General features: G+C 41.8%; 1 protein-coding gene across 4 annotated transcripts in view; it reads left to right on the top strand.

Moving 5' to 3' along the window:
- Positions 1-25,848, top strand: part of FNDC3B (fibronectin type III domain containing 3B) — a 350,539-nt gene that overhangs the window by 64,225 nt on the left and 260,466 nt on the right. For 2 of the 4 annotated variants that reach the window (XM_056565194.1, XM_056565197.1), the window contains one exon: positions 10,399-10,538. In XM_056565194.1, the coding sequence (XP_056421169.1) occupies positions 10,428-10,538 (111 nt within the window). In that variant the 5' untranslated portion in view covers positions 10,399-10,427. Of the gene's footprint in view, positions 1-392; positions 445-10,398; positions 10,539-25,848 lie in introns of all 4 variants that reach the window. The other 2 variants (XM_056565196.1, XM_056565195.1) reach the window with 2 other exon arrangements.

A 25,848-nucleotide genomic window follows, 5' to 3' on the forward strand; every position in this document is an offset into this window, starting at 1 on the left:
TGCCGGGTCCTGTACAGTACACACAGTGTCCCAAAAAAATAAAATGGAGAAGCTCCCACCTTGTGTCCAAAGGAGCAGCTAACCTTGGTATAGGTAAAAAGTAGTACAGAACATTTATCTCCCTGTGTCAGACAGCCAGTCAGTGCATGCACTTCAGTAATACAGGTGTTTTACCAGTCAAATGCCCAATCCAATTGTTCAGTTCTTCCTGTCATGGACATGTTTTTCAGTTCTGGACTGTCTGTAGCATTGTATGTGAAACCACTGTATGTTGAAAATATTGTATGTAGAGGCCGTAGAGGCCATTCATTATAAGTTGAGGGATCACTGTATGCAGATTCAAACTCCTTTTGTGCAAATTCATTCTTTTAAAGTGTAGTTATTCTTTACAGATCACAAGCTTCTGTTATGGAGTGTCATCAGTTTTTAGAGGAAGTATATGAGGTAAAACTCTAAATGAATTATCTAAACAGTGAGGTACTTAGCTTGCAAATTTGGTGGCCAAATAGCTTGGACCGTCCCACCACGGTAAGGTGACCTCATTCTGGGACGGACCCTACACTATGAATATGCCTCTGTGTGAACAGTTCAGCAGGCATTGCAGGATCTGAAATATCCAAGGCACCTTATATACACCTGATAGAGGTGGGTGGGGTGCAAGAGCCAACATGTAATACAACCAAAGGATAAGTTGGCAGGCACTATTGATTCCAAACTATTATATGGACCTGGCTTACAGGTGCAGGCTGCTGGGCTCAATATACAGCAACAGGAGAATACAGCAGCACACTGCTAGCACAAAGATATAGATAAACCATGAGTATATAGATAAAACATGAAAAGCTATACAGCTGTAGTGCAATAAATGAAAATATGAAATTATGAAACAGCTGCTCTCAGTCCTCTTACCCCAGCCAAGCAAGATCACCCTGCTCTGTACTGACAAGTGGCAAAAACCACGAAACAGCTGTCTGCAGATGGGTAGAAACTTCCCATTTGGGGAGTAGTCTGGCTTGGCATAAAATCCCGATCAGCTTTTTATATTCCTTAACAGGAGCTAAGCTGATACCAGGGAACATTACCTGAAAAGGTGATGTAATGAGCTGCTTTGCATATTCCCCTACCCAGAATGCCCGCAGAGTGCTTAATGGCCTTCTGAAGCTCCGTTACACCAGGAGTGGTGGCCTCACCCTGAGGTAAATACTCAACCCCATATATATATATATATATATATATATATATATATATATATATATATCTATATATAGAGATATAGATATATATATATCTCTAGATATAGATTTTAACTATAGTTCTATAAATGTATGGAGCTGATAATGTGGATGTGTTTTATTGTTATTTTCAAATACTTTTTCCAAATTAAAAAACCCTAGTCATACAGTTGTCAACCTCTGTCAAGTTGTTAGCCATTTCTTAGTTATATTTATTTCTGGAAAATTGGGTGACGGCCAATTTCACACATCCAATGCAGGTGTCACCTAGCTTTCTCAGACTTAAAAATGTCAAGTGCTACATTACCCATATATGTATTGCTGCATAACTAGTCAGGTTTGCTACTTCATTCTGTATTCAAGATGTGCGCTGGTTGCCACCTTTCCCTAAAAGACTTATATCTAGAAAACTTGAGTATTAATTTTATTATTCTATTTTACAGGGAAAACTTTTTAATAAATGCTTGCATTCCATGTAAGAATGTGGGCTACATCTACCTAGACAGCCCTTCTCTTCCCCTGCTATAAAATCATACCTTCCTATAAAAATGGTTTGTGCTTTCAGGCTTTTTTATTGTTCATTGAACCAGTGACTAGTTGATTGTCATTGCTTGTTCCTACATGTTCATTGTGGTATTGCTCTGCCTCAGTCAGACAGAGCTTCTAGTTGTCTGAACCTGTTCTAGAAGACTAAACTCAAGGCCCAGAGTATATTATTTACTTATGGATCCAGATCAATTCCATATAATTCACTTAGTGTTACGTGTTATAGATGAATGTTTCTTCAAATGTTATATTTGTATAGATGTGCACTTTAAACAGGTTACCCCATCTTGGCTATTTCTCGTCAATCAGATTTGACCAAAGGGATCCGATCCTGAATAACCCCTTTTAATAGCCACCAGCTTCCTATTTTTAATATATTGAAACCCCTTACCAGCCATTGCTAAGCTTTATCAGCTGTTTGACCATCACTACCATCATCTTTGCATCAATAATGCAATACACCTGCCTAGAGTAGTAATGTAGATTTAGCATATTGTTGGGCAGGCTGCATAGTGTGAAGTGAACATGTTACCTATGCTTAACTTGCCTATCAGAAAAGGATCAAATATGCCTGATCCTGGGCAGCTGCTCCATCACAGGTATCTGCATTGGCAGTTCTAGGAGGATTGTCCTGGATTGGCGGATTGCTGCTGCGAGCAAGACACGGGGAAAACAGTTGGAGGCACACTCTAGGGATGGGCAATGTCGAATACACAGCAGATGCGCAAGATGTGACCCTTGCCAAGGTGCTGCACACTTAATTCAATTGGCTACTCTGTAGGGACTGAGAATTGTAAGGCTGGGTTCCTACTTAGGATGTCCAGTGCTGAATGAATCAATCAATGCAAGGACCGCATGGACCTTGCCGTCTCCATAGATGACAATGTATTCCGCACACATTTTGTAGACATAATGAGCAAGATTATTCTTTCGGTGTGCACTGTGCAGTGGAATTCCATTGACCCCCCCCCAATGGGATTTTGCTGCACTGGAATCTCAGAGTGAAATTCCACTTGGAAATTCCATAGTGTGAACCTAGTCTTACCCCACCAATCTGATCTTGATGGCTTAGAGTGGGTTCACATGCATGCTGGTCAGTTTTTGATTCTCATTTTGGAGCTAAAGCCTTGAAGCTTCCATTGATATTAATGGGAGCTTCAGAGAATAGCTGTGCGGAAAGAAGTGATATGTCACATCTTGGTTCCCTATCACCCATAAACGTCAGTGGGAGAAAGAGATTTTTGCATGTTTTTGTTTTTTAAAACCAGTAGGCACCACCTATAATAAATAACAGTAATGTATATATCTGGTGCAAATTTGCATGGGTTTTGCTGTAGACATGGTTTTTGATGTAGAAATCCGTGCGGTTTCCACATCAAAAAGCCCACAGATAAAAGCCATGTAAACATGTGTCCTTGAAGGTCCCCGAAAACAACATTTTACAAGTATATGGTAAAATAAAAAAGGGTCAACATAAATAGTGACTTGTTATTTTATTGGCTAATGACACTTTCCCTTTAAGTCCTTTTTATTAGTGATTTCCTATTACAGAAACAGTATCCCCCTGTAACTTCAGGCTTCTGTATTTTATACTATGTGAATATAAAAATAAAAGCCATTACATTTCTTGGGACTGAAGTAATACGTGGAGAACACAACATGAATTTTCAGGTTTTCTGCCATTTGCATGTTCTTGTTTTTCTTACTTTAAGTCATGCAAATGTCAACCACACTGCAGTTGTATCAGATAGCAATGAATTATGTGCTTACAATGGTCAATTGATTTGCTGCATGCTTAGAAATATTTTCATGCCAATGTTACTTCCGCTGTGAACAGATGTATGACTGTGAAAGTCCACATGTGTGGAAAGCGTACCCAAACACAGGGATGCAGCTTTATTTAACGGTTTCCAAGCCATAGTATACAGTCCAGCTGGTTTGTAAAAAGAAATAAGACTGTAACAGTGAAAATTTATATTTTTGTATTTTTTCTATTTTGTTTAGGACTGATTCTATTTTGTTTAGGACTGCACAATAAGGTTCATAGAATTTCAGAAACTTTTGTAAAGTCGGTAAAATGCCTTCTAAGGTTACCACTTTAAAGTTTTATTGACTATAACCAATAAAGGAAAAGCCAATGCTTCAGTGTAAATATTACCGTATATACTCGAGTATAAGCCGAGTTTTTCAGCACGATTATTCGCGCTGAAAATGCCCCCCTCGGCTTATACTCTCTGTCTGTCAATCCCTTTCAGTGGTCTTCAACCTTCAACTACAACTCCCAGCATGCCCGGACAGCCGTCCGGTGTGGAGGGTTAGTCGTTCCGGGCTATCCATCTTCACCGGGAGGCCCTCTTCTCCGCTCCGGCCCCAGAAGTAGTGACGTTGCCTTGACAACGACGCACAGGGACGTCTCTGCGCATGAAAGTCCCTGTGCGTCGTCGTCAAGGCAACGTCACTAGTCCGGGGTCGGGCCCAGAGCGGAGAAGATGGACAGCCCGGAACGACTAACCCGGACTTCACCGGACGGTCCCTGCAGCATAGATGGCCCGGACCAGCTCACCCTTCCTTCCCACCGAGGGGAGGTGAGTAGAAAACGAAAGGGGGGGGGGGGGGGTCTGGATGATGACGAAGGCCAGGCAGTGGTCTTCAACCTGCGGACCTGCAGATGTTTCAAAACTACAACTCCCAGCCATTGGCTGTCCGGGCATGTTGGCAGTTGGAGTTTTGCAACATCTGGAGGTCTGCAGGTTGAAGACCACTGATTGAAGAGATTGACAGGCGGTGATGATGAAGGGGGGGATGATGACAGGGCGATGATGATGATGGGGGGTGTTAATGACGGGGGTCCGGATGATGACGAGGGTGTTAATGACGAGGGTCTGGATGATGACATGGGGGGGATGATGTACTTCCCACCCTTTTTCTTGAAACTTGCAACAAAGATTAGATCTTTATTGTTCTACTACTTGATTTTTTTTATGTCAAGAAGTGTTTTTATTGATTTGCTGCTTTCAGTGATTAAGTGTTTCATTTATACAGTGCCTTAGTCTGACCACCCAGATCCTGATGGTCAGGATGTGGTCACTGTCTCAGCTGTTAACTGGAAGCCATCATCTTTGCCAGACTAAGACTGTATTTAATTGTAGGTCAATTGGATTAGGAGACTGGAAAGTATTACATGTATAGAGACTCCATTTTTACTTTAATGACACTCATGAAATCTGTATGTTGTGATCTATTACTACTTTATGTAGGTTTTAAGCCTTATGAGTTATATAGATTTTTTTTTTACACATTTTATTATTAGGAATGGATATATAAAATCTCTTTGCCTGAGAACAGATTATACAGTTATCAATTGTATAATATCTTATTTATGATAAGGCAGAATTTGAGTTCAGTAGAAGAAATCTATGTAGAATTCTCCAGACAGCATAGAAAATGTAGTAAATGGATCAGCTCCCATCCGCCCCTTACAACTTCATCTTGTTTCACTGTATCTGCTCTGGTGCTCGATCGTTCCTCTGCTACCATGTTTCAGGTTTCTCCATAGGGTAAAGAACCAGCACCCAGACAATAACATTTCTACATAAGAAGACAGACCCCAAGCCAACACCTTTTGAACCAATGGTTTCTTTGTCTATGCTTACATAGTCTAGCATTGGTTCAAAACACATCAGCCTTGTGTGTATTATCTCATATTAATCTTATGTATAGATCGTTTTAAAATGTATCAATAATTGTAATTTTTTAAAGGGGTTTACTGACAGTTTTTTTTATATATACCCATTCTGTCAGATATATATATATATATATATATATATATATATATATATATATATATATTAAAAAAAATTACTTGCCTTTCACACTTATCCAGTGCCTCCAATGTTGCTGATCCGGTGCCCATTGCGATTCTCTTCCTAGGGTTCGATTCGCCATAATGCAGCTCAACCAATTAGCTGTGTCCGGCCTTAGCCAGTGATTAGCTGAGCCGAAATGGGATGTTTTGAGCCCTAGCCCCTGTCTTCTTTCTGGTACTGGGGCAACCTGGTGGGGTGGGGGCTAAGGAGGCTACTTCTGGAGTACCCCTTTTTCTGTCATAGTGCTGGATCGTATTTGCCTATTTGTTCAAAAAGGCCTCCACTTAAGGGTAAGCTTTAAACCCCTCAACCCTGCCCTCCCTTTGGCCACTGTTAGGTGTAATCTCTCAAACTGGCTTTCATTCACAGTGCCAATAGTCTCCTGCTTTTTCCCTTTTGATCCTCAGTCCTCGTTATATATTAGTGACTCGCCTGTGGCTTCTCAAATATAACTTTGTCTTGGGATAGAAAACCAAATCTTGAGTGAGAGCGATCAGTAAAAGATCACTTTTGCTGGTATGATAAGCAGCAGCTCGTTATACAGATATTACTAGACAAGACTTATTCTAGCATTGTTTCTGTTATGTTACCTTCATTAAACAAGCAGTGGCCCTGGTCATTTTTGCTTTAGCCAAGTGACTGGGGCTATCTTTGGCACTACTAAAGATCTTGCCAACTTGCTCCACGAAACACTAGGTTAGATGTACTGTACGATGACAAAAATAGCTTGTTCTACAGTTTTATAATTTTGTGGCTTGTAAATAAGCAGTGTGTTTGTCCTGTGAAATGTCACATTCTGCTCTGTTTATTGCATCTAAAGTCCCACTACCAAAATACTGCTCCTGCCCTTGTATGCCATAGACAGAAATTATTTCATACACAATTATTCTTCATAATGAAGGAAAAGGCCATGCCAGCTGAAATGCCACTGAGATCCTTCTGTTTGTGTTAGCTGGATGGTACAGTTTTCTCATTCTTAATTGACCTTTAATAATGGTAAACTGTACAGCTCACAGCCTCTTAGACTGGGCTTTTAAGTATATGTACACTGATGTGTATATAAATGCTCTATTTCTACTTAGGAAACTGCAGTATTCCTAATAACTTTGAATCATAGCCTCAAAGTTATTAGTCAGAGCTGCAATTCCACTACAGTGCTGCTCAGCCTCTTCTACTACTTGTTCAGCGTCTGCACAGCTTGCTGTGGTCATTTGCATTCTAGGATATCTCCTGTTTACAACCAAGCATCGAACAGTCCGTAAAACACTGTTAGACAGAGCACACTCTGGGGCTTCCAAAGTAAACCATAATCTGGATATAAGAAGGACTTGAAATCCAGTGGTGTTCCTTTCAATAGATTTTATTTTACAAACACATATGCAAAGCGTTTCTGGTCCGAAATGGATTCTTCGTCAGGCAAGGTGCCTTGCCTGATGAAGGGTCCGTTTCGGACCAGAAACGCGTTGCATATTTTGTTTGTAAAATAAAATCTATTGAAAGGAACACCACTGGATTTCAAGTCCTAATAATATACAGAGTACCGGCGCCAGGATCGGTCCAACTTTCCACTATTTTCCCTATTGCTTTAAGCTGGAACAGCAAGGCTGCTACCAAAGGACCGAGGCTGCCGGTCTGGAGACATACTGATTAAAGAACGCTATCTGAGGTGTTGTGCTCTGAGTGCAACCGAACTCGGTGAGTTTAATCTTATTTCTACCCTAAACTGAACTGTAACGTCCTTCACTAGGGGTGCAAATTCCCCTTCTTTTTTTTTTCTTTTCTATAAATTAAGCCATAATGGAGCTTCAGTGGATGCTTAATATTTGGTTAAAGAGGCCCCTTGAGCCTTGCAAGGTAAAAGACTGGTATCGTGGTCCTGGGGATAGCGTCATTCCAGATGTACATCAGCAACATTTATACAGTTTTATGGTACTAGCCAGGTACTGAAAGTACTTCAAAATTGAGTATCTTGGATAGGAATGTCAATCTGATTTCATGGATACGACACAGTTGTGAAATATGACATTTACTCCACTTTTCAGAAACCTTCTAAGATGATTAAATAATGGAGAAAAGTGAGAAGAATACAGGGTGTTGCAAGGGGTAGTGAGGCTAACTTTGAGTTATGTAATAGAGGAGAAGGAGCAAATAAATAGGAAGGCAGGTTTAGGGCCATTTACCATGAAAGTGTGAGGTTAAATGCTTGGGATTTTGCTTGGTTTACTACTAGGCTAGATATTGACACTAGGTTGGATAGCTTCTCTACAATGTTTTGTAGAGAAATAACAGGAGAAGTATAAGCAATCTGCAAATATCTTGTGATGGACCAAGACAGTTTTCCCCCGCCATGGATTTTACTATTATCGTGCATTTTTTGAGCTAGGGGTTCAATGGCTAGAATATAGAAAAGAATAGAATAGAATATAGAATAGAATATATCTAGTCCTAATAATAGAATGGCAATGGCATAAGAAGATAAATGAATAGGAGCAACTCACCCAAGACCCGAGAGGTAGTAGCAAAATCTTACTTTATTGCATATCGTGCAGACATAGATGCAAGCCACGGGGGGCAGATGTCACGGTGGGGGAGTAGCAGACAACAGCGGGCCACGGTCCGTATCGTGCTATCAAAGCACTTCGTGCCCGGATACGCCGCACTGCTCGGGCATGCTGGGTGTTGTAGTTTTGCAACATCTGGAGGTCCGCAGGTTGTAGACCACTGTCCTATACTTTACATTGCACGGATCCCTCAACATACGATGGTTTCAACAAACGATGGTCAGTTTGTAACGGATTACCATCATATGTTGAGGGACCACTGTACTTTAAATACCAGTGTATAATTTACAGACCAGTTTTAGGCAATTTTAGGGAACACAGCTGGGATGCGGTTTATTAATTTATAAAGTGTTCCTGTAAATCTGCGCCATTCTGACATTATTTAGCATGTTGTAAACCAGCAATCAATCTGTCCTATTCCTTGAAGGGTAATGCAGCACGTGTGATTGATTCCGCTCTTCACTATAGGGACAAAGCGACAATTTCCAGACTGTTTGTTGCCTGATGAAGCAGCTGTGTACATTCTTCTTAGTTTGGGTCATGTCTCAGTAGATTTTCCACTGGAGCAGACATTGCTACCTTGCTCAGCCTTGTCTTTTATACTGGTATGCCTGGCAGAACCTTTTATTTAGCAAACATTTTTTCAGCTTTCTTTTAATATCTGCTTTTTATTAAGGATGATTATTATATAATGGACCTGGCTGGCAAAGGAGCCTACTTTGGTATGTAGTTAAAGGTCAGGAGCTTGGTGGCCTTGCACGCCTTTGTACATATGCAATTCGGTACTCAAAGTAAATTGTACTTTTACCGTATTTGCCCTTAAAGGGGTACTCCGGTGAAAAACTTTTTTTTTTTTTTTTTTTTAAATCAACTAGTGCCAGAAAGTTAAACAGATTTGTAAATTAGTTCTATAAAAAAAAAATATGAATCCTTCCTGTACTTATTAGCTGCTGAATACTACAGTGGAAATTCTTTTCCATTTGAAACACAGAGCTGTCTCCTGACATCTCGAGCACAGTGCTTTCTGCTGACATCTCTGTCCATTTTAGGAACTGTCCAGGTTAGAAGAAAATCCCCATAGCAAACATATGCTGGTCTGGAGAGTTCCTAAAATGGACAGTTGTGTCAGCAGAGAGCACTGTGCTCCGTGTTTCAAAAAGAAAAGAATTTCCACTGTAGTATTCAGCAGCTAATAAGTACAGGAAGGATTAAGATTTTTTAATAGAAGTAAATTACAAATCTGTTTAACTTTCTGGCACCAGTTGATTTAAAGATAAAAAGTTTTTCACCGGATTACCCCTTTAAGGAAACTTTAAATTTTTGTAAGCTGGTTGAACAGATGTACGGAAGACTTGCAGTTCTCAAACCAGTATAATATGGCTGGTTCACCGCTTTTTGGAAAAAACTGAAAAGTTATGGCTCCATAGGAGTCCATAAACCAGTGTTCCCCAACCTGTGACTCTCCAGCTGTTGCAAAACTACAACTTCTATCATGGCTGTCGGAACATAATGGAAGTAGTAGTTTTGCAACAGCTAGAAAACCACAAGTTTAAAGGGGTACTCCACTGGCCAGCGTTCCTAAGTAAATGTTCTGAACGCTGTTTTCGTGCTGCGGGGGTTGGCCACGCCCCTCGTGACATCATGGCCACATCCCCTCAATGCAAGTCAATGGGTGGGGGCGTGAGGGCCATCACGGTCCCTCCCATAGACTTGCATTGAGGGTGTGTGGTCATGATGCCACAAGGGGCGTGGCCAACCCCCGCAGCACGAAAACAGCGTTCAGAACATTTACTTCTGAACGCTTGCCAATGGAGTACCCCTTTAAGAATATTACCATGATCTATTGTCCAGTGTCATTGAAACTCCCTCAGATTGTGTGGTTAGCATTGCTCGTCTTTATGACACAATTTTATTTTATGCCTTGTTTATATGTGAAATCTTTGTTGAAAGCCGCAGCAGCTCTTTTTGTCATCTAAATGTCATTTGAATGGTAATGTACACTCATCTAATACCTTTTTAAGCCTGTTTACCTATTTGGGTTTCCCCAACACCGCTAACAAATGCCAAGAGCCATGTCCTTTCAGTCTTGTTGTTGTCATGTGTCTATTGTTATGTTGATACAAGAAATCAGTATTCAAACTAAATATTTAGATATTGCTTTTTCTCTGCTCAACATCTTCTTTTTCTTCTCAGGAAGGCAGCTGAGAGAAAATTCTCCATGAATGTACGTCACAATGATGATGACCGACCAAATCCCACTGGAACTGCCACCCTTGCTGAATGGGGAGGTAGCTATGATGCCGCATATAGTAAATGGAGATGGATCACAGCAGGTGGGCAAATAAAGTTGGCCTAAGATGCATATAATGAAGTGCTAACATTGTCATTATATATTTTCCAGAATGATTTGTATGTGTTTACATTTGGATATCCATACAATTTAAAGGGGATATCCAGGAATAGATAATTTCTTTCAAAAACAGATCCACGTCTGTCCCCACGTTGTGTGTGGGTATTACAGCTTGGCTCCATTCCCTTAAATGGAACTGAGCTGCAGAACCACACCCAACCTGGAGACAGAAAAGGAGGCGTTCTTTAAAAAAAAAAAAAAAAAAAAAAATTGGCTCTGTTTTTCTATTCCTGGATAACTCATTTAATCCCTTAAAGATACAGACCATTTTGACCTTAAGGACGCAGCAGTTTTTTGCAAATCTGACCTGTGTCACTTTATGCATTAATAACTCTGGGATGCTTTAACTTATGAATTTGATTCCGAGATTGTTTTTTCGTTAGTGTTGCTTTGGAAGAGAGAATTGTCAAACAGGAGTTTGAAACCAGGAGTTTGAGATTGCTGTTGAGAGTTACTTTCTGTCTACTGAGAATTTAATTGTAATATTTACTGTCTGTTTTTGGCTGTTAACCTGTGAAATCCCCATAACTAGATGGCCTCCATGTTGGAAAATGTAGTCCGGTGTACATCTTGCACGATGTATACAATCCTTGAACAGCAGTTTGAGGGTGCATACTGCTGTGCCAGATGTGTACGAGTTGTTTATTTGGAAGCCCAGATCCTGGATCTAGAGGAGCATCTGGCAACACTGAGGCACATTGACAACTTGGAGAGGAGTCTCCTGCTCACAGAGCAAGTACTCTCTGGGGTAGAGGTGGGGGAGGATAGTGGGACGGAGGTGCAAGACAGTCAGGCAGCTAGCTGGGTTACAGTTAGAAAACTGGGTAGAGGGAAAGGTGTCAGGGAGGCTAGTCCTGATCTGGCACACCCCAACATGTTTGATGAGGGGGATGCCATTTCAGAGCCAGCAGTACTGCAGCAGGACTCTGCCTCTGACAGCCAGGGCAGGCCACACAGGTACTGGTAGTGGGGAGACTCTATTATTAGGTGGACAGACAGGGCGATCTGTCACAAAGACCGGTATCACCAAACAGTGTGTTGTCTACCTGGCGCTTGAGTTCGGCACATTGCGGATCGGGTTGACAGGTCGCTGGGTGGGGCTGGAGAAGACGTAGGTGGAGTGTCCTTAAAAATGATTTCAGGGACTTAAGCTTGCAGCCTAAGGCAAGGACCTCCAAGGTAATATTTTCTGAAATATCACCTGTACCATGAGCCACACCAGAGTGGTAGCAGGAGATCAGGGAGGTAAACAAGTGGCTCAGAAGCTGGTGTAGGAAGCAGGGGTTTGGGTTCATGGAGAACTGGGCCGACTTCTCTGTCAGATACCGGCTCTATCGTAGGGACAGGCTGCACCTCAATGGGGGGGAGTAGATGGCTAGAAGGGTGGAGGTTGTGTCTTGGGTCCTGTTCTATTTAAAGGGGTTATCCACCATAAGCTGATTTTAGTACGTACCTGGCAGGCAGTAATGGACATGCTTAGGAAGGATCTGCACTTGTCTTGGGGCTAAATGGCTATGTTGTAAGATTACCATAACATTGTGGCTAGCTTTTTGTGAACTTGTATTTCCTTTTGTTTGACTAAAAATCCCACAATTCCATTTTCCTCCCTCCCACACATCAGCCACCCCACCCATTGACCTGTGGTTTTCAATCAGGGTGCCTACAGCTGTTGCATTAGTTGCAGATTGATCTCTCTCCCACCAAGCGATCGCTCCACCCATTGAAGCAGACAGGCTCCCTGTCATCAGCTGAATAGTGAGTCAGGTCTCGGCCACATTGCAAGCAGGGAAAAATCCGAGACAACAGTCATTTTGTATGCTGTAAAAAATAAACATTGGGGTGAAAATCACAGAAGAATTGTGAGAAAACCGTCACACACAGGTATAGACACTATATTATTAACTATACTAACTTTACAGCCCCTGAAGCATAAGTCAAATAAAAAAAAATCCTGGATTACCCCTTTAATATATTCATGAATGACCTTGTAGAGGGGTTGAATAGTAAAGTAGCATCTTTGTAGATGATACTAAACTATGTAAAGCGGTCAACACAATAGAGGACAGTGCACTGTTACAAATGGATCTGGATAGGTTGGAGGTTTTTGCTGGGAAGTGGCAGATGAGGTTCAACACTGATAAATGTAAGGTAATGCACATGGGGAGACAAAATCCGGGCTGAGATTATGTATTAAAGGAAAACTGTCAGCTTTCTCCCCCTGCATTAACCAGCAGTACTGGCTGGTAGAGCGGGGGACGCTGATCAGTTTGATGCTTATCGTGCCCGAATCAGCCGTGCTGTTCGGCCCCAATCTTCTATTTTCAGGATATTCCAATGAGGTGCTAACTGGCACTCTAACGTCAGTGCCGACTGCCGCAGTGCCGCACAGCTCATCAATATTCCTCCCCTCCATCCGCCTCTTCCTCTTCTCCCTGCTCTGTAATGAAGAGAGAGGGGAGGAATATTGATGAGCTGGGCGGCACTGCGGCCAGCGGCATGGACGTCAGAGTGCCAGTTAGCACCTCATTAGCATATCCCTAAAATAGAAGATTAGGGCTGAACAGTGCGGCGTATCCGGGCACGGTAAGCATTAAAATGATCAGCATCCCTGCACTATCAGCCAGTACCGCTGGTTAGTGCGGGGGAGAAAGCTGACAGTTTTCCTTTTAAATGGGAGCACACTTGAGGAGACTGACATGCAAAAAGGACTTAGCAGTCTTAGTTAACTGTAAATTTAGCTGTAGTGACCAGTGTTGGGCTGCTGCTGCCAAGGCAAATAAAATCATGGGGTGCATCAATAGGGGCATAGATGCCCACGACAAGGAAATAATTCTACCGCTGTACAAATCACTAGTCAGACCACACATAGAATACTGTGTATAGTACTGGGCACCAGTGTACAAGAAAGATATAGAGGAGCTGGAGAGGGTTCAAAGACTGGGAATGGGAGGACTACAGTACCTAGTAAGATTATCAGAGTTGGGGTTATTTAGTTTAGAAAAAAGAAGGTTTAGGGGAGACCAAATAACTATGTATAAATATATCAGGGGGCAGTACAGAAATCTCTCCCATGATCTATTTATACCAAGGGGGCATCCTCTACGTCTTGAGGAAAGAAGGTTTCTACACCAGCACAGACGGGGGTTCTTTACTGTAAGAGCAGTAAGACTGTGGAATTCTCTGCCTGAGGAGGTGGTCATGGTGCAAAAGGGGTCTGGATGCATTTTTGGAGAATAATAACATCGCTGGTTATATATAATAGATTTATAGGGACAGAATGTTGATCCAGGGATTTATTCTGATTGCCATATTTGGAGTATGGAAATGGAAATACCCCATAAGTGTATGTAAAGTGCTCTGCAGGCACACTACAGGGCTCAGAAGAGAAAGAGCGCCAATGGGCTTCTGGAGAGAGAATTTAGTTGGAATAGTAGTCCGGAGCCATGTGCGTTTACGAAGCCCCTTGCTACCAGAACAGAGGACCCCCCCCCCACATGTGACCCCATTTTGGAAACTATACCAATCACGGAATGTAATAAGGGGTGCAGTGAGCATTTACACCCCACTGGCGTTTGACAGATTTTTGGAACAGTGGGCTGTGCAAATGCAAAATTAAATCTTTCATTTTCACGGACCACTGTTCAAAAAATCTGTCAGACACCAGTGGGGTGTAAATGCTCACTGCACCCCTTATTACATTCCGTGGGGGGTGTAGTTTCCAAAATGGGGTCACATGTGGGGGAGTCCTCTGTTCTGGCGGCATGGAGGCTTTGTAAACACACGTCTTTCAATTCCAGCCAAATTCTCTATCCAAAAGCCCCATGGCGCCCTTTCTCTTCTGAGTCATGTAATGCACCGCAGAACACTTTACATCCACATATGGGGTATTTCCATACTCAGAAGAAATGGGGTTACAAATTTTGGGGGAGGGGTTTCTCCTATTACCCCTTGTGAAAATGAAAACGTTGGGGTGAAAACATTTTTTTTAAATTTATTTTCTCGTCCAACTTTAATCGAAAATTTGTCAAACACCTGTGCAGTGTTAGGGCTCACTATACCCCTTGTTACGTTCCATGAGCGGTGTAGTTTCCAAAATGCGGTCACGTGTTTTTTTTTTTTTGCGTATGTCAGAACCGCTGTAATCAGCCACCCCTGTGCAAATCACCAATTTAGGCCTCAAATGTACATAGTGCGCTCTCACTCCTGAGCCTTGTTGTGCGCCCGCAGAACATTTTACTTCCAAATATGAGGTATTTCCGTACTCAGGAGAAATTGCATTACAAATTTTGGGGGTCTTTTTTTCCTTTTACCTCTTCTGAAAATGATTGTGAAGTATTTGGCAACACCAGCATGTTAGTGTCAAAAAATTAAATATTTGACACTAACATGCTGGTGTAGACCCCAACTTTACCTTTTCATAAAGGGTAAATGGAGAAAAAGCCCCGCAAAATTTGTAACACAATTTCTCCCAAGTAAGGAAATACCTCATATGTGGCCCTAAACTGTTGCCTTGAAATACGACAGGACTCTGAAGTGAGAGTGCGCCATGCGCATTTGACGCCTAAATTAGGGATTTGCATAGGGACGGACCCAGATTCAAGCATTCCCTATGACAGTGTTCCCCAAACAGGGTTTGAGTTTGGTAACAAACCCTAACCCATTGTTTTGCAACAAGTGTGCCTTCAGCTGTTGCAAAACTAAAACGCACAGCGTGCACTGAGAGGCGAAGAGCATGCTGAGAGTTGTAGTTATGCAACAGCTGGAGGCACAACTACAACTCTCAGCATGACCTTTGTCTGTCTGTGCATTCTGGGAGTTATAGTTATGCAACAGCTGGAGGCAAATTTTTTATAGAAAAAATTTGCCCCCCTGCGGTTGCATAACTACTCCTAGCATGCACAGACTGCCAAAGGGCATTCTGGGAGTTGTAGTTGTACCTCCAGCTGTTGCATAACTACAACTCCCAGCATGCCCTTTTGGCTCTGCATGATGAGAGTTGTATTATACAACAGATGGAGGTACACAGCACTTACCTCCTGTTGCTTAGCAACAACTCCCAGCATGCACAGCCAAAGGGCATGCTGGGAGATGTAGTTATGCAACAGCTGGAGGCACAACTACAACTCCCATCATGCCTTTTGGCAGTTTGTGCATGCTGGGAGTAGTTATGCAACTTTTCTATGAATAAATGTGCCTCCAGCTGTTGCATGACACTAACTCCTAGCATGGACAGACAGCCAAAGGACATGCTAGGAGTTGTAGTTGTGCCTCCAGCTGTTTCATAACTACAACTCCCAGCATGCCATTTGGCTGTGCATGCTGGAAGTTGTTGCTAAGCAACAGCAGGAGGCACACAGGCCTCACCTCCTGCTGCTGCCAGATCCTGCCACTCCGGACCCTCTGGTAAGGTGATCGCCTCTGCCGCCAATCACCCGCCCCGCAGGACCCATGATTGGTCAACCGGTTAATCACTTGGATCGTGAGGTGGCACCAGTGCCACCTCACTCGTGGTGGGCCGTCTTTGACATATGCCGGGGTGGCTGCTGTTAGATAACAGCGGCCATCCTTGCCCGATCACCATGTCTGGCGATCAAGGAATACAGCGCCTTAAATGTACTGCACTGTGCGCTAAGTACCTCTTAGCAGCACCGTACATTTACGGTGCTCGTCCTTAAGGGGTTAATGAATGATTTTGTTCATGATGTGAGTCTGCAGTATGTGACAACTTTTACCTATAATGTGGATCAAAACACTAAAACAATTACAAATGCCCCAGAAATCTGGCTCAATTTGCACCAAAGAAACTGGCTTTCATGACTTGAGCCATTACATTTTAGACTAGCTTAAAAAAATGGCTGTTTCCTCACAGGAAATGGGGGGGGGGGGGGGATTGGGCAGAAAAGAGGGTGTGGCTTATATATGACTCTCTGCACCTAAAATTGTGCGAAGACTGTGAAGTAACATTTTTGAGTAAAATGAGCCAAGTAATGGCTGGTCACACTTAGATTAAATAGTCTTAAGACGCTTTAGATTTATCAAACAGCATTGTCAGTGTGATTAAATCTGGCACATTTTTAGATTGTCTAGTCTGCACTGTCCGTCTGCCAGTATTACTAGTGTAAATCTCTGCCAATGTGTATCTATTTGAAATTATTTTTCTGCTAGTACACTTTTTTTTTTTTATTAAAGAAAAGTTTCACTCTCCAAAGGATAGGGAATAGGTATCTGATCTGTGGGGGTTTAACTGCTGGGACCCCCATCTGGGACTAGAGCAGAGGTCATCTGTCACCTGGGTGAATGGTGCATGCTCGGCCACTGCTCTATTCACTGTCTTGGACTTCTTAACGTAGCTGAGCTTGTTTGGCAATGTTTTGAAGTCACAAATAAATGTAGTGGTGGACAAGCATGTAAACTGTGGCTTCATTCACTCATGGGACATGTGACCTCTGTTCTCATGATCGATGGGGATCCCAGTGGACAGACCATCTTTGCTCAGCTCGTTATAACTTTTAATCTTGGGATAACCCTTTTAAGCAGGATTGCACTATACTGACTGACAGTTCTTTCTGTTGAGTACTGGCAGGAGGGATTGTTGTTAGTAATCTCTATGCCCCTTCTATCCTCTCAAGACTATAACAGGATGTGTGGCTTCTTCTAAAAACTTGCGCGTTCTGGATTCATGTGGAACTACTTCTCTGTGGATTCTGAGGCATGATTTTCTCACCTCTTCCATTCATTAGCTTGTAGTGCTTTTGGTTTTGCCTAATATGCTATCTAGGGCCTAGATCGGAGCTTTCTAAACTTTTTATGTTGGTAACACACTTTTTAGACATGAATAGTTTAGTGACACACTCTTTGCTGTACGCCCAATTGCACACATCATGTTGGAGAGGGATTATCAGTAAGGGAGCTCTACAGTACCACTGTAGACTACATATATAATATCTTTAAATACCAGTATCAGCATTACAAATGTGGCTGCTAACCCTGTGCCACTCGATTGCCCACCTTGCCATTTTCATTCCTCACACTTGGCCTCCACACATTTAGCTCCACCGCAGACCCAGGTGCAGCCTCGGTCCTCCTGTTTCGCTCCTCAGGTGTGATGGTAGATGTCCAGGCAGCCGCCATTGCTCACGGATTTAAATTGACTGTGGTGTCGGTTGCCATTTCAAGATCAGGTATCACAGGCCATTGCTATTTAGGAACAGTTACCAGTGGAAGCTGCTTCTGCAAGGCTGGATGGTCCCGCAACATCTGACACATGACTAATGTACATGGCCAATGCCTACCTGGTGGCCAGTTTAAACACCTTGGTGTGAGGAGGGGTGTGTAGCCAATCCTCTTTGTTGTAATATATATAATAAATAGCTTATAGGAGTTTTCAGCACAACTTGCACTTAATAGTAAAGTTTTCCTTTAATTTTCCTAGATAAATTCCATTTGACATGCAATATATTTTGTTCTTGGGTTTGCATAACTTTTTCATAGCCGATTATGCATCTTGCTGAACATTCAGTTTTTTGTTTTTTCTGGACTTGGCTAATTTTTCCATTGAAAGAAAGCCTGGGAAATGTTGCTTTATTCTTTTCATTTGTTAGATATCTTTTTGTTCATTTTTAAACTTTGTCTCACCACATCATTAAATCATCATTTTATGGTTGTTTGATCCCAGACTCTTAAGCATATGAAAGTATTAATTTAAGTAGTTTATGTTCAGGACTGTATTGCTATAGCCATAATTTAAAATGTGATCATTGCTTTCTTTAGACAAATTCTTTCCCCCGTCTAGTATACTGGTGAATACAATGGGAAATATCAATTTATCTAATTATACCTTTTAGATTGCAGTGTAGGCATGGGTAGACAAGCAGCAATTCTAGGTACTGCCACTACCAAATGTACGGAGCTGTGCAATGAAAAGGTTGTAGCGCACACGAGTGCTGAAGCCCTTTCAAACAGCTGGGGTGCGGTCCGAAAAAAACCTTTAAACTAGAACTAGAGGAGGTTTAGAAGAGGTCAACCAAAGTATGGGTAGATTGCAGTATCAAGACAGGTTATCAAATTCAACCAATAATCCTGCTGTCCAAAAACAGAGAAAGAGAGATTTCTAGCTAATCAGGGTCCCAAAAAAAAAGGAATACTGAGAGTTGTTTTTTTTGCCACAATTTGACTGTAACCCTATTGTGTTGATCCAGAGGAAGACAAAAAAAAAACAACCTTATAAGGCAGATGCCAATTACCCCATACTTGGCACCATGTCTGTTATACATTATAAACTCTGTTATTTGTAGATAATGTTGCTATCGCGCATTTGAGGAAGTGGCTATGATTACCCTAGAAACACGTTATGATAAACTCTCCATTTAATAAAGGATATTTGCAAAATCTCTTTTGAGAATACAATGGTTTGCGCCAATCAACCAGATTTTTCTCATTTCTAATTATATAGTAAAAAATTAGGGACCTCCCAAAAATCCATTACATATGCGCTGCAAGCAACTGATCTATTATAAAAAGTTACCTCTCCTCTTCTGAACAGCTTCCCTGATGCTGTCAGTATGTGGAGCTTCCGGAGGAATTCCACAATTGTTTCTACCACACAAATAAGTAACAGTTTAATATATAATAATGTCACTGTAATTGCGTCATTACAGTTATTATGGGGCCTCCCAAATATTCTGAATGGTTACTTTTAATACTATGTTTAATAGATAAGAGCAATACAAACATAGTATTAAAAGTAACCATTTGGAATATTTGGGAGGCCCCATAATAACTTGGCCTTGTTAGACTACATTAGATACAATTTATAGTAACTATCTGAGCAGCTGGAGAGTTACAAACTGCCCTGCCCTCTATTCTGTAGCAAAATGAGAAATAAATAAAAACTCATCCAAAAAGCATCTTCTGTTGGGACAGCTGGTTTCAAGGTCTCATAGCAGCTGCTTAATATAATACACGTTTTATAGATCCTTGCCATCATATGAGAAAAGGGAGGAAAAGAATACTGACGTGAAACATTTCTGTAAAATTAACTTTAAAATGAATTTACAGTTCGTACTTATTTTCACTAGTGTTGATACATGCATGTTAGTTGGCAAAAAGCGTTGGCTATGGACCTTAAATACGTTTTTTCAAAAGGAGCCATTAGATGGAACCAAGACTGCCATGATGAGTTTGGTTCAGTGTTTCTCAACAGTGTGTCTCCAGTTGTTGCAAAACTACAACTCTCAGCATGCCCGGACAGCCAAAGGCCGGCCTGTCGCTGGGACCCCTCGCGATCTCCAGGCCAGCATCCCGGTATTCTGAGCGCCCCGGCTTTCCGAGGCCGTGGGGATGTTACACCACGCCCCCTCCATTCACGTCTAGGGGAGTGGGCATGACGAGCGACCACAGCCATCACTCCCGTAGACATAAATGAATGTTGCGTGGCATGATGTCACGACCATGGCTGCCTGAAGCTGGCATTCCAAACATAAATGTTCAGAATGCCGGGGTGCCAACGAGGAGATCGCGGGGGTCTTAGTGGCCAGACCCCTGCAATCAGACATCTTAACCCCGTATCAAAACACTAGCCTATCAACTACTGGTGTGTGTGTGTTATGTATGTATATGTATGTGTGTGTGTGTGTGTGTGTGTGTGTGTATATTAATTGAGTAGGTATCTACATAAGTCCTTGTTTACATCTGATTCAGTGGCTCTGTTCAGGACCTCCATTACAGTCAATTTACTGATTTTAATGGAGTCCATCAGGTTTGTGTCTGTTCTTCTCACAGGTCCTGCTACTTAAATGGATCCTGCATTGGAGCCCCATGAACAGAGCTTTAACACAGATGTGAACTTGGCCTAATAAATAAGGAATACAAAGTCAATAAAATACATTATAGTCGCCTGTCTTCTGCTTTCCAACAATGTCATTTCAGTATACCCCTCTGCCGCTGTTTTCCCTGCTCTACTGCTGATGGTCTGACCGCACTCCACTTGTATATCTCTAGAATTCTCCACAGGTCCATGCATATTGCACCATTCACATCAGTCCCTGCCTTCATTGGGGCTTACAATCTGATTTCTCCATACTTAGATACTGCCATTGAATGACAATGAGACCAAAACTTAATTCTGAAATGCAGATGTGATATATGTGGAGTTGCAGAAAATCCCATGGATTTCAAGAAATGCTGGGATGCTCTAGGCCTGACCCAGTGAATACATGCGGGAGGCTGCACGTATTCCCAGTAATGACTGTGTTACATAGGAGGACATCTGCCTTACAGTTTTCATCTGATGTAGCTCTGGTAACAGATTTACAGAATATGGCAATTATTGAGGCACGTTCTGTCCTTCGTTACATTTGTTATGGTGACAGAACATTCCCGTTTTTCTAAGTCACTTTTCTGGTTATCCTTATAATTAGATTTTCTGTTTTATTTGTTTAGATTATAGATAATTTTATGGTGAGTTATAGAGAGTATAACCACTAATACAGAGTAAGGGGTACCAGGATCAATAGTCAGCCCCCCTATGACTATGATAAATTTGCCCTTGGAGAAAAATAATCCACATACAATATAAACTAATTCTACCAATGAGGTGTAGATAGTTTGTATAAAATGTAACTTTTACTCAAATATTGTTAAAAAAAAGAATATACATAACACAAGTGAATAAATGGCCCACCTTAGTGGTATACAATATAAAACATATACAAGGAAATGGTAAGGCCCAATAGTGACCTAAAAGGAGGGGAAAAAGGATACAGGTGAATACCTATCGCATTAATGACCCTACCTAGAAATGTCCTTACCCTTAGTATCCATAAGTGTGGAAAGGGGATGGATAAGCTATAAAGACTACCACAGTAGTAAGCAATATTCTTGTCGCAGCTTTATGTACAACAATTCTCCTGCTCCATGTTCCATCAATGATTTCCTTCCTTTTAACGTCCTGCGAAGGATCACCTCAATGCCGCCACTAGTGCTTAGTGCTGGGCGGTATACCAGTTCATACCAAAATTTTTTTGCTGCTCGATATGCATTTTTCCCCATACCGCAATACTGGTTGGGCCCCTCCCCCTCAGGAATGAATGAATTATCAACCCAGCGCAGCGCTGTCCCCACATCAGGGAACTAATCATATCATATGTGACCCGCGAGCGCGGTTCTATACTGTACGTTGTATCCATATGCCTGGATACAGGTATACAGGTCTCATTGTCATTCAATGGCAGTATCTAAGTATGGAGAAATCAGATTGTAAGCCCCAATGAAGGCAGGGACTGATGTGAATGGTGCAATATGCATGGACCTGTGGAAAATTCTAGAGATATACAAGTGGAGTGCGGTCAGACTGCAGAGCAGGGAAAACAGCGGCAGAGGGGTATACTGAAATGACATTGTTGGAAAGCAGAAGACAGGTGACTATAATGTATTTTATTGACTTTGTATTCCTTATTTATTAGGCCAAGTTCACATCTGTGTTAAAGCTCTGTTCATGGGGCTCCATGAGGATCCATTTAAGTAGCAGGACATGTGAGAAGAACAGACAAACCTGATGGACTCAATTAAAATAAGTAAATTAACTGTAATGGAGGTCCTGGACAGAGCCACTGAATCAGATGTAAACAAGGACTTATGTAGATACCTACTCAATCAATATTATATATATATATATATATATATATATATATATATATATATATATATATACATACATACACACACATAACACACACACACCAGTAGTTGATAGGCTAGTGTTTTGATACGGGGTTAAGATGTCTGATTGCGGGGGTCTGGCCACTAAGACACCCGAGATCTCCTCGTTGGCACCCCGGCATTCTGAACATTTATGTTTGGAATGCTAGCTTCAGGCAGCCGTGGTCGTGACATCATGCCACGCAACATTCATTTATGTCTACGGGAGTGATGGCTGTGGTCGCTCGTCATGCCCACTCCCCTAGACGTGAATGGAGGAGGCGTGGTGTAACAGCTGGAGACACACTGTTTAGAAACACTGAACCAAACTCATCATGGCAGTCTTGGTTCCATCTAATGGCTCCTTTTGAAAAAAACGTATTTAAGGTCCATAGCCAACGCTTTTTGCCAACTAACATGCATGTATCAACACTAGTGATAATAAGTACGAACTGTAAATTCATTTTAAAGTTAATTTTACAGAAATGTTTCACGTCAGTATTCTTTTCCTCCCTTTTCTCATATGATGGCAAGGATCTATAAAACGTGTATTATATTAAGCAAGAGTACCTGTATTCTTGTACCAGGAGAACAATGCACTACAGTTACATATTGTAATATCGATTGCCTATCCTAATCGGCTACATGCTCTGTTTTTTGTTTATTTTTCCATATTTGTTGCAGGCTTAACCTATTGGGTAATATCGAAGACACAATCCACATTAAACTCTATGATACACTAGGCCAGAGGGTTTCGGATTTAATGTGGGGTAATTTATTCTATACATAAATCAATCATACGTAGGAATCCTATCAGTAGGAGTCCAGCAAAGACTTCTGTAGCCATATATGTTTGCCTCTATGTCAGGCAGCCAACTGTTTATTCCTAACATTGTTGGAGGGTTTAAGACCTTGACTTCTTCAATGACTTTCATGACATACTTGATTCAGAATGTCATAGAAGCCAAGTATCAAAAACCCCCGATGACTATTTTTATTTAATTTCATAGTTATTTTAGGTTCACACACAATTGCTAGCTTGTTTTGTTCACGATTTTCTGTTCTAGTCTTGGGTTGTATTCTTCCTGAAACATATTGACTAAAAAAATAATCTCACCGGGAAAAGGCTTTAGTCACCATTTATGTAATATCCTTCTCCAAACTCTGTTTACTTGAACAGACCTGTCATGATGAACTATATAAAACATGAACCTGCTGTGCAGTAGGACATACTGTATATTTCTGTACCAATATTCTGGGCCAATAAAAATCTTGCGAAAAAATGCAGATCATTGTGTGATTGATTTATTCCGCATCCCTATTGATAACTGAACCAATTTCTTGTCAGGTATTACCGTATTTTTCGCCCTATAGGACGCACCGGCATATAAGACGCACCCAATTTTAAAGGTGCAAAATCTAGAAAAAAAAGATTCTGCACCCAACAGTGATCTTCAACCTGCGGACCTCCAGATGTTGCAAAACTACAACTCCAAGCATGCCCGGACAGCCGTTGGCTGTCCGGGCATGCTGAGAGTTGTAGTTTTGCAACATCTGGAGGTCTGCAGGTTGAAGACCACTGGATAGGAGGTAGTACTCACGTGTCCCCGCCACTCCGGACCCGTCACCGCTACCCCATGATGTCGCTCCATCGCTGTTGCCGCGTTCCCCGGCGCTCCGGACGTCTTCTTTCCCGGGATCCATGCTCTCCGTCGCCGTCATCACGTTGCTACGCACGCCGCTCCTATTGGATGATGGGACGGCGTGCGTGACGACGTGATGACGACAAAGGAGAGCGCCGGCCATGCAGGGGATCCCAGCACGGAGCAGACACCGAGGAGGCAGGTAAGGTCCCTCCCAGTGTCCTGTAAGCTGCTCGGGACGCCGCAATTTCACCGCAGCGGTCCCGAACAGCCCGACTTTCAATTCAGACGCGGTGGTCAGCTTTGATCGCCGCGTCTGAAGGGTTAATACAGGGCATCACCGCGATCGGTGATGTCCTGTATTAGCCGTAGGTCCCGGCCGTTGATGGGCGCAGGGACCGACCCGATAGGAGTGTATTCGCCGTATAAGACGCACCAACTCCCCCCCCCCCCCCCCAGTTTTGGGGAAGAAAAAGTGCGTCTTATACGGCAAAAAATACGGTATTTATAAGCAGGTTTGATGCTGTTATAAAGTGTTCGGATTTGCTCATATAAAAAAAATTTTTTAACTTTTATTATTAAACCCCTTCCTTAACCCTACATCCTTAAAAATATCAGACAGGTGAAAGCTTCCCCAGTTTAAAATTTGTTTTTAAAGTTGTGAAAATGACATGAAAATAACGTCAATTACTGGAAGTGAAAATGTGTTTTTTGGCCTTTTGAAGAAGTATTGCATCCTAGATAAACATTAGCAATGTTCCCTGCCGTTGGCTCAAATCAAAGGACACAACCGAGTAACTGTAGGCAAAGATGACAAGTAACAGAGCATCTGAGCAAAATCTGTCACTGAGATAATGAAAACATATTTATGCATATGCATAGACCGGGGAGACTGCTTTGTGAACAGGCTTTTACATATGGATTGTGGGAATGTTGAGGTTACTATTTATAAAAATTGTTCTCTTTCTTAAAGTGACTTAAAGTAAAGCGACGGTTTATGAGTGAATCAAGTATTTTTACCTTTCCGGGAACATTTATGTTGCTTTTCAGACAAATTACAGTAATTTATCCCTTACAGATGACATTATAAGCACTATATTATATGGCCTGTATGTAAACTCTCTTTCCAGGTAATGGCCTAGGCCATTTCAGCATTTGGGTTTATGCATATGACAACAGATTCATGTTATGCCTCTGAATCATAGAGAAAGTTTTATCTCTTGGTTTTCATTCAATTCAGACAGAAAAATAAATCGTGACGTTTTCCATTTAAGGTATTCTACTATAGAATATTTGCTGCTGGGGGAAAATATCTCCATGCACACACAGTACAGGGTCTGTACAGCTCCATGCTAAAGAAGCCATGCACGTGATTCTGTTGTATGTGCATTAAAGGGGTACTCCGGTGGAAAACTTTTTTTTATTTTTTATTAACTGGTGCCAGAAAGTTCTTTAAAAAAATCTTTATCCTTCCAGTACTTATTAGCAGCTCTATGCTACAGAGGAAATTCTTTGCTTTTTGAATTTCTTTTCTGTCTTGTCCACAGTGCTCTCTGCTGACACCTCTGTCTGTGTCTGGAACCGTCCAGAGTAGCATAGGTTTGCTATGAGGATTTTCTCCTGCTCTGGACAGTTCCTGATATGGGCATCAGGTGTCAGCAGAGAGCACTGTGGACAAGGCAAAAAAGAAATCCAAAAGCAAAGAATTTCCTCTGTAGCATACAGCTACTAAAAAGTACTGGAAGGATAAAGATTTTTTTAATAGAAGTAATTTACAAATCTTTAGAAACTTTCTGGCACCAGTTGATTTAAAAAAAATAAAAATGTTTTCCACTGGAGTACCCCTTTAACCTTACTCACTGGTGCCTGAAAATATTACAGTGGTCCCACAAG

This window comes from Hyla sarda, chromosome 3 (assembly GCF_029499605.1).
Source record: "Hyla sarda isolate aHylSar1 chromosome 3, aHylSar1.hap1, whole genome shotgun sequence".
NCBI classification, from domain to species: domain Eukaryota; kingdom Metazoa; phylum Chordata; class Amphibia; order Anura; family Hylidae; genus Hyla; species Hyla sarda.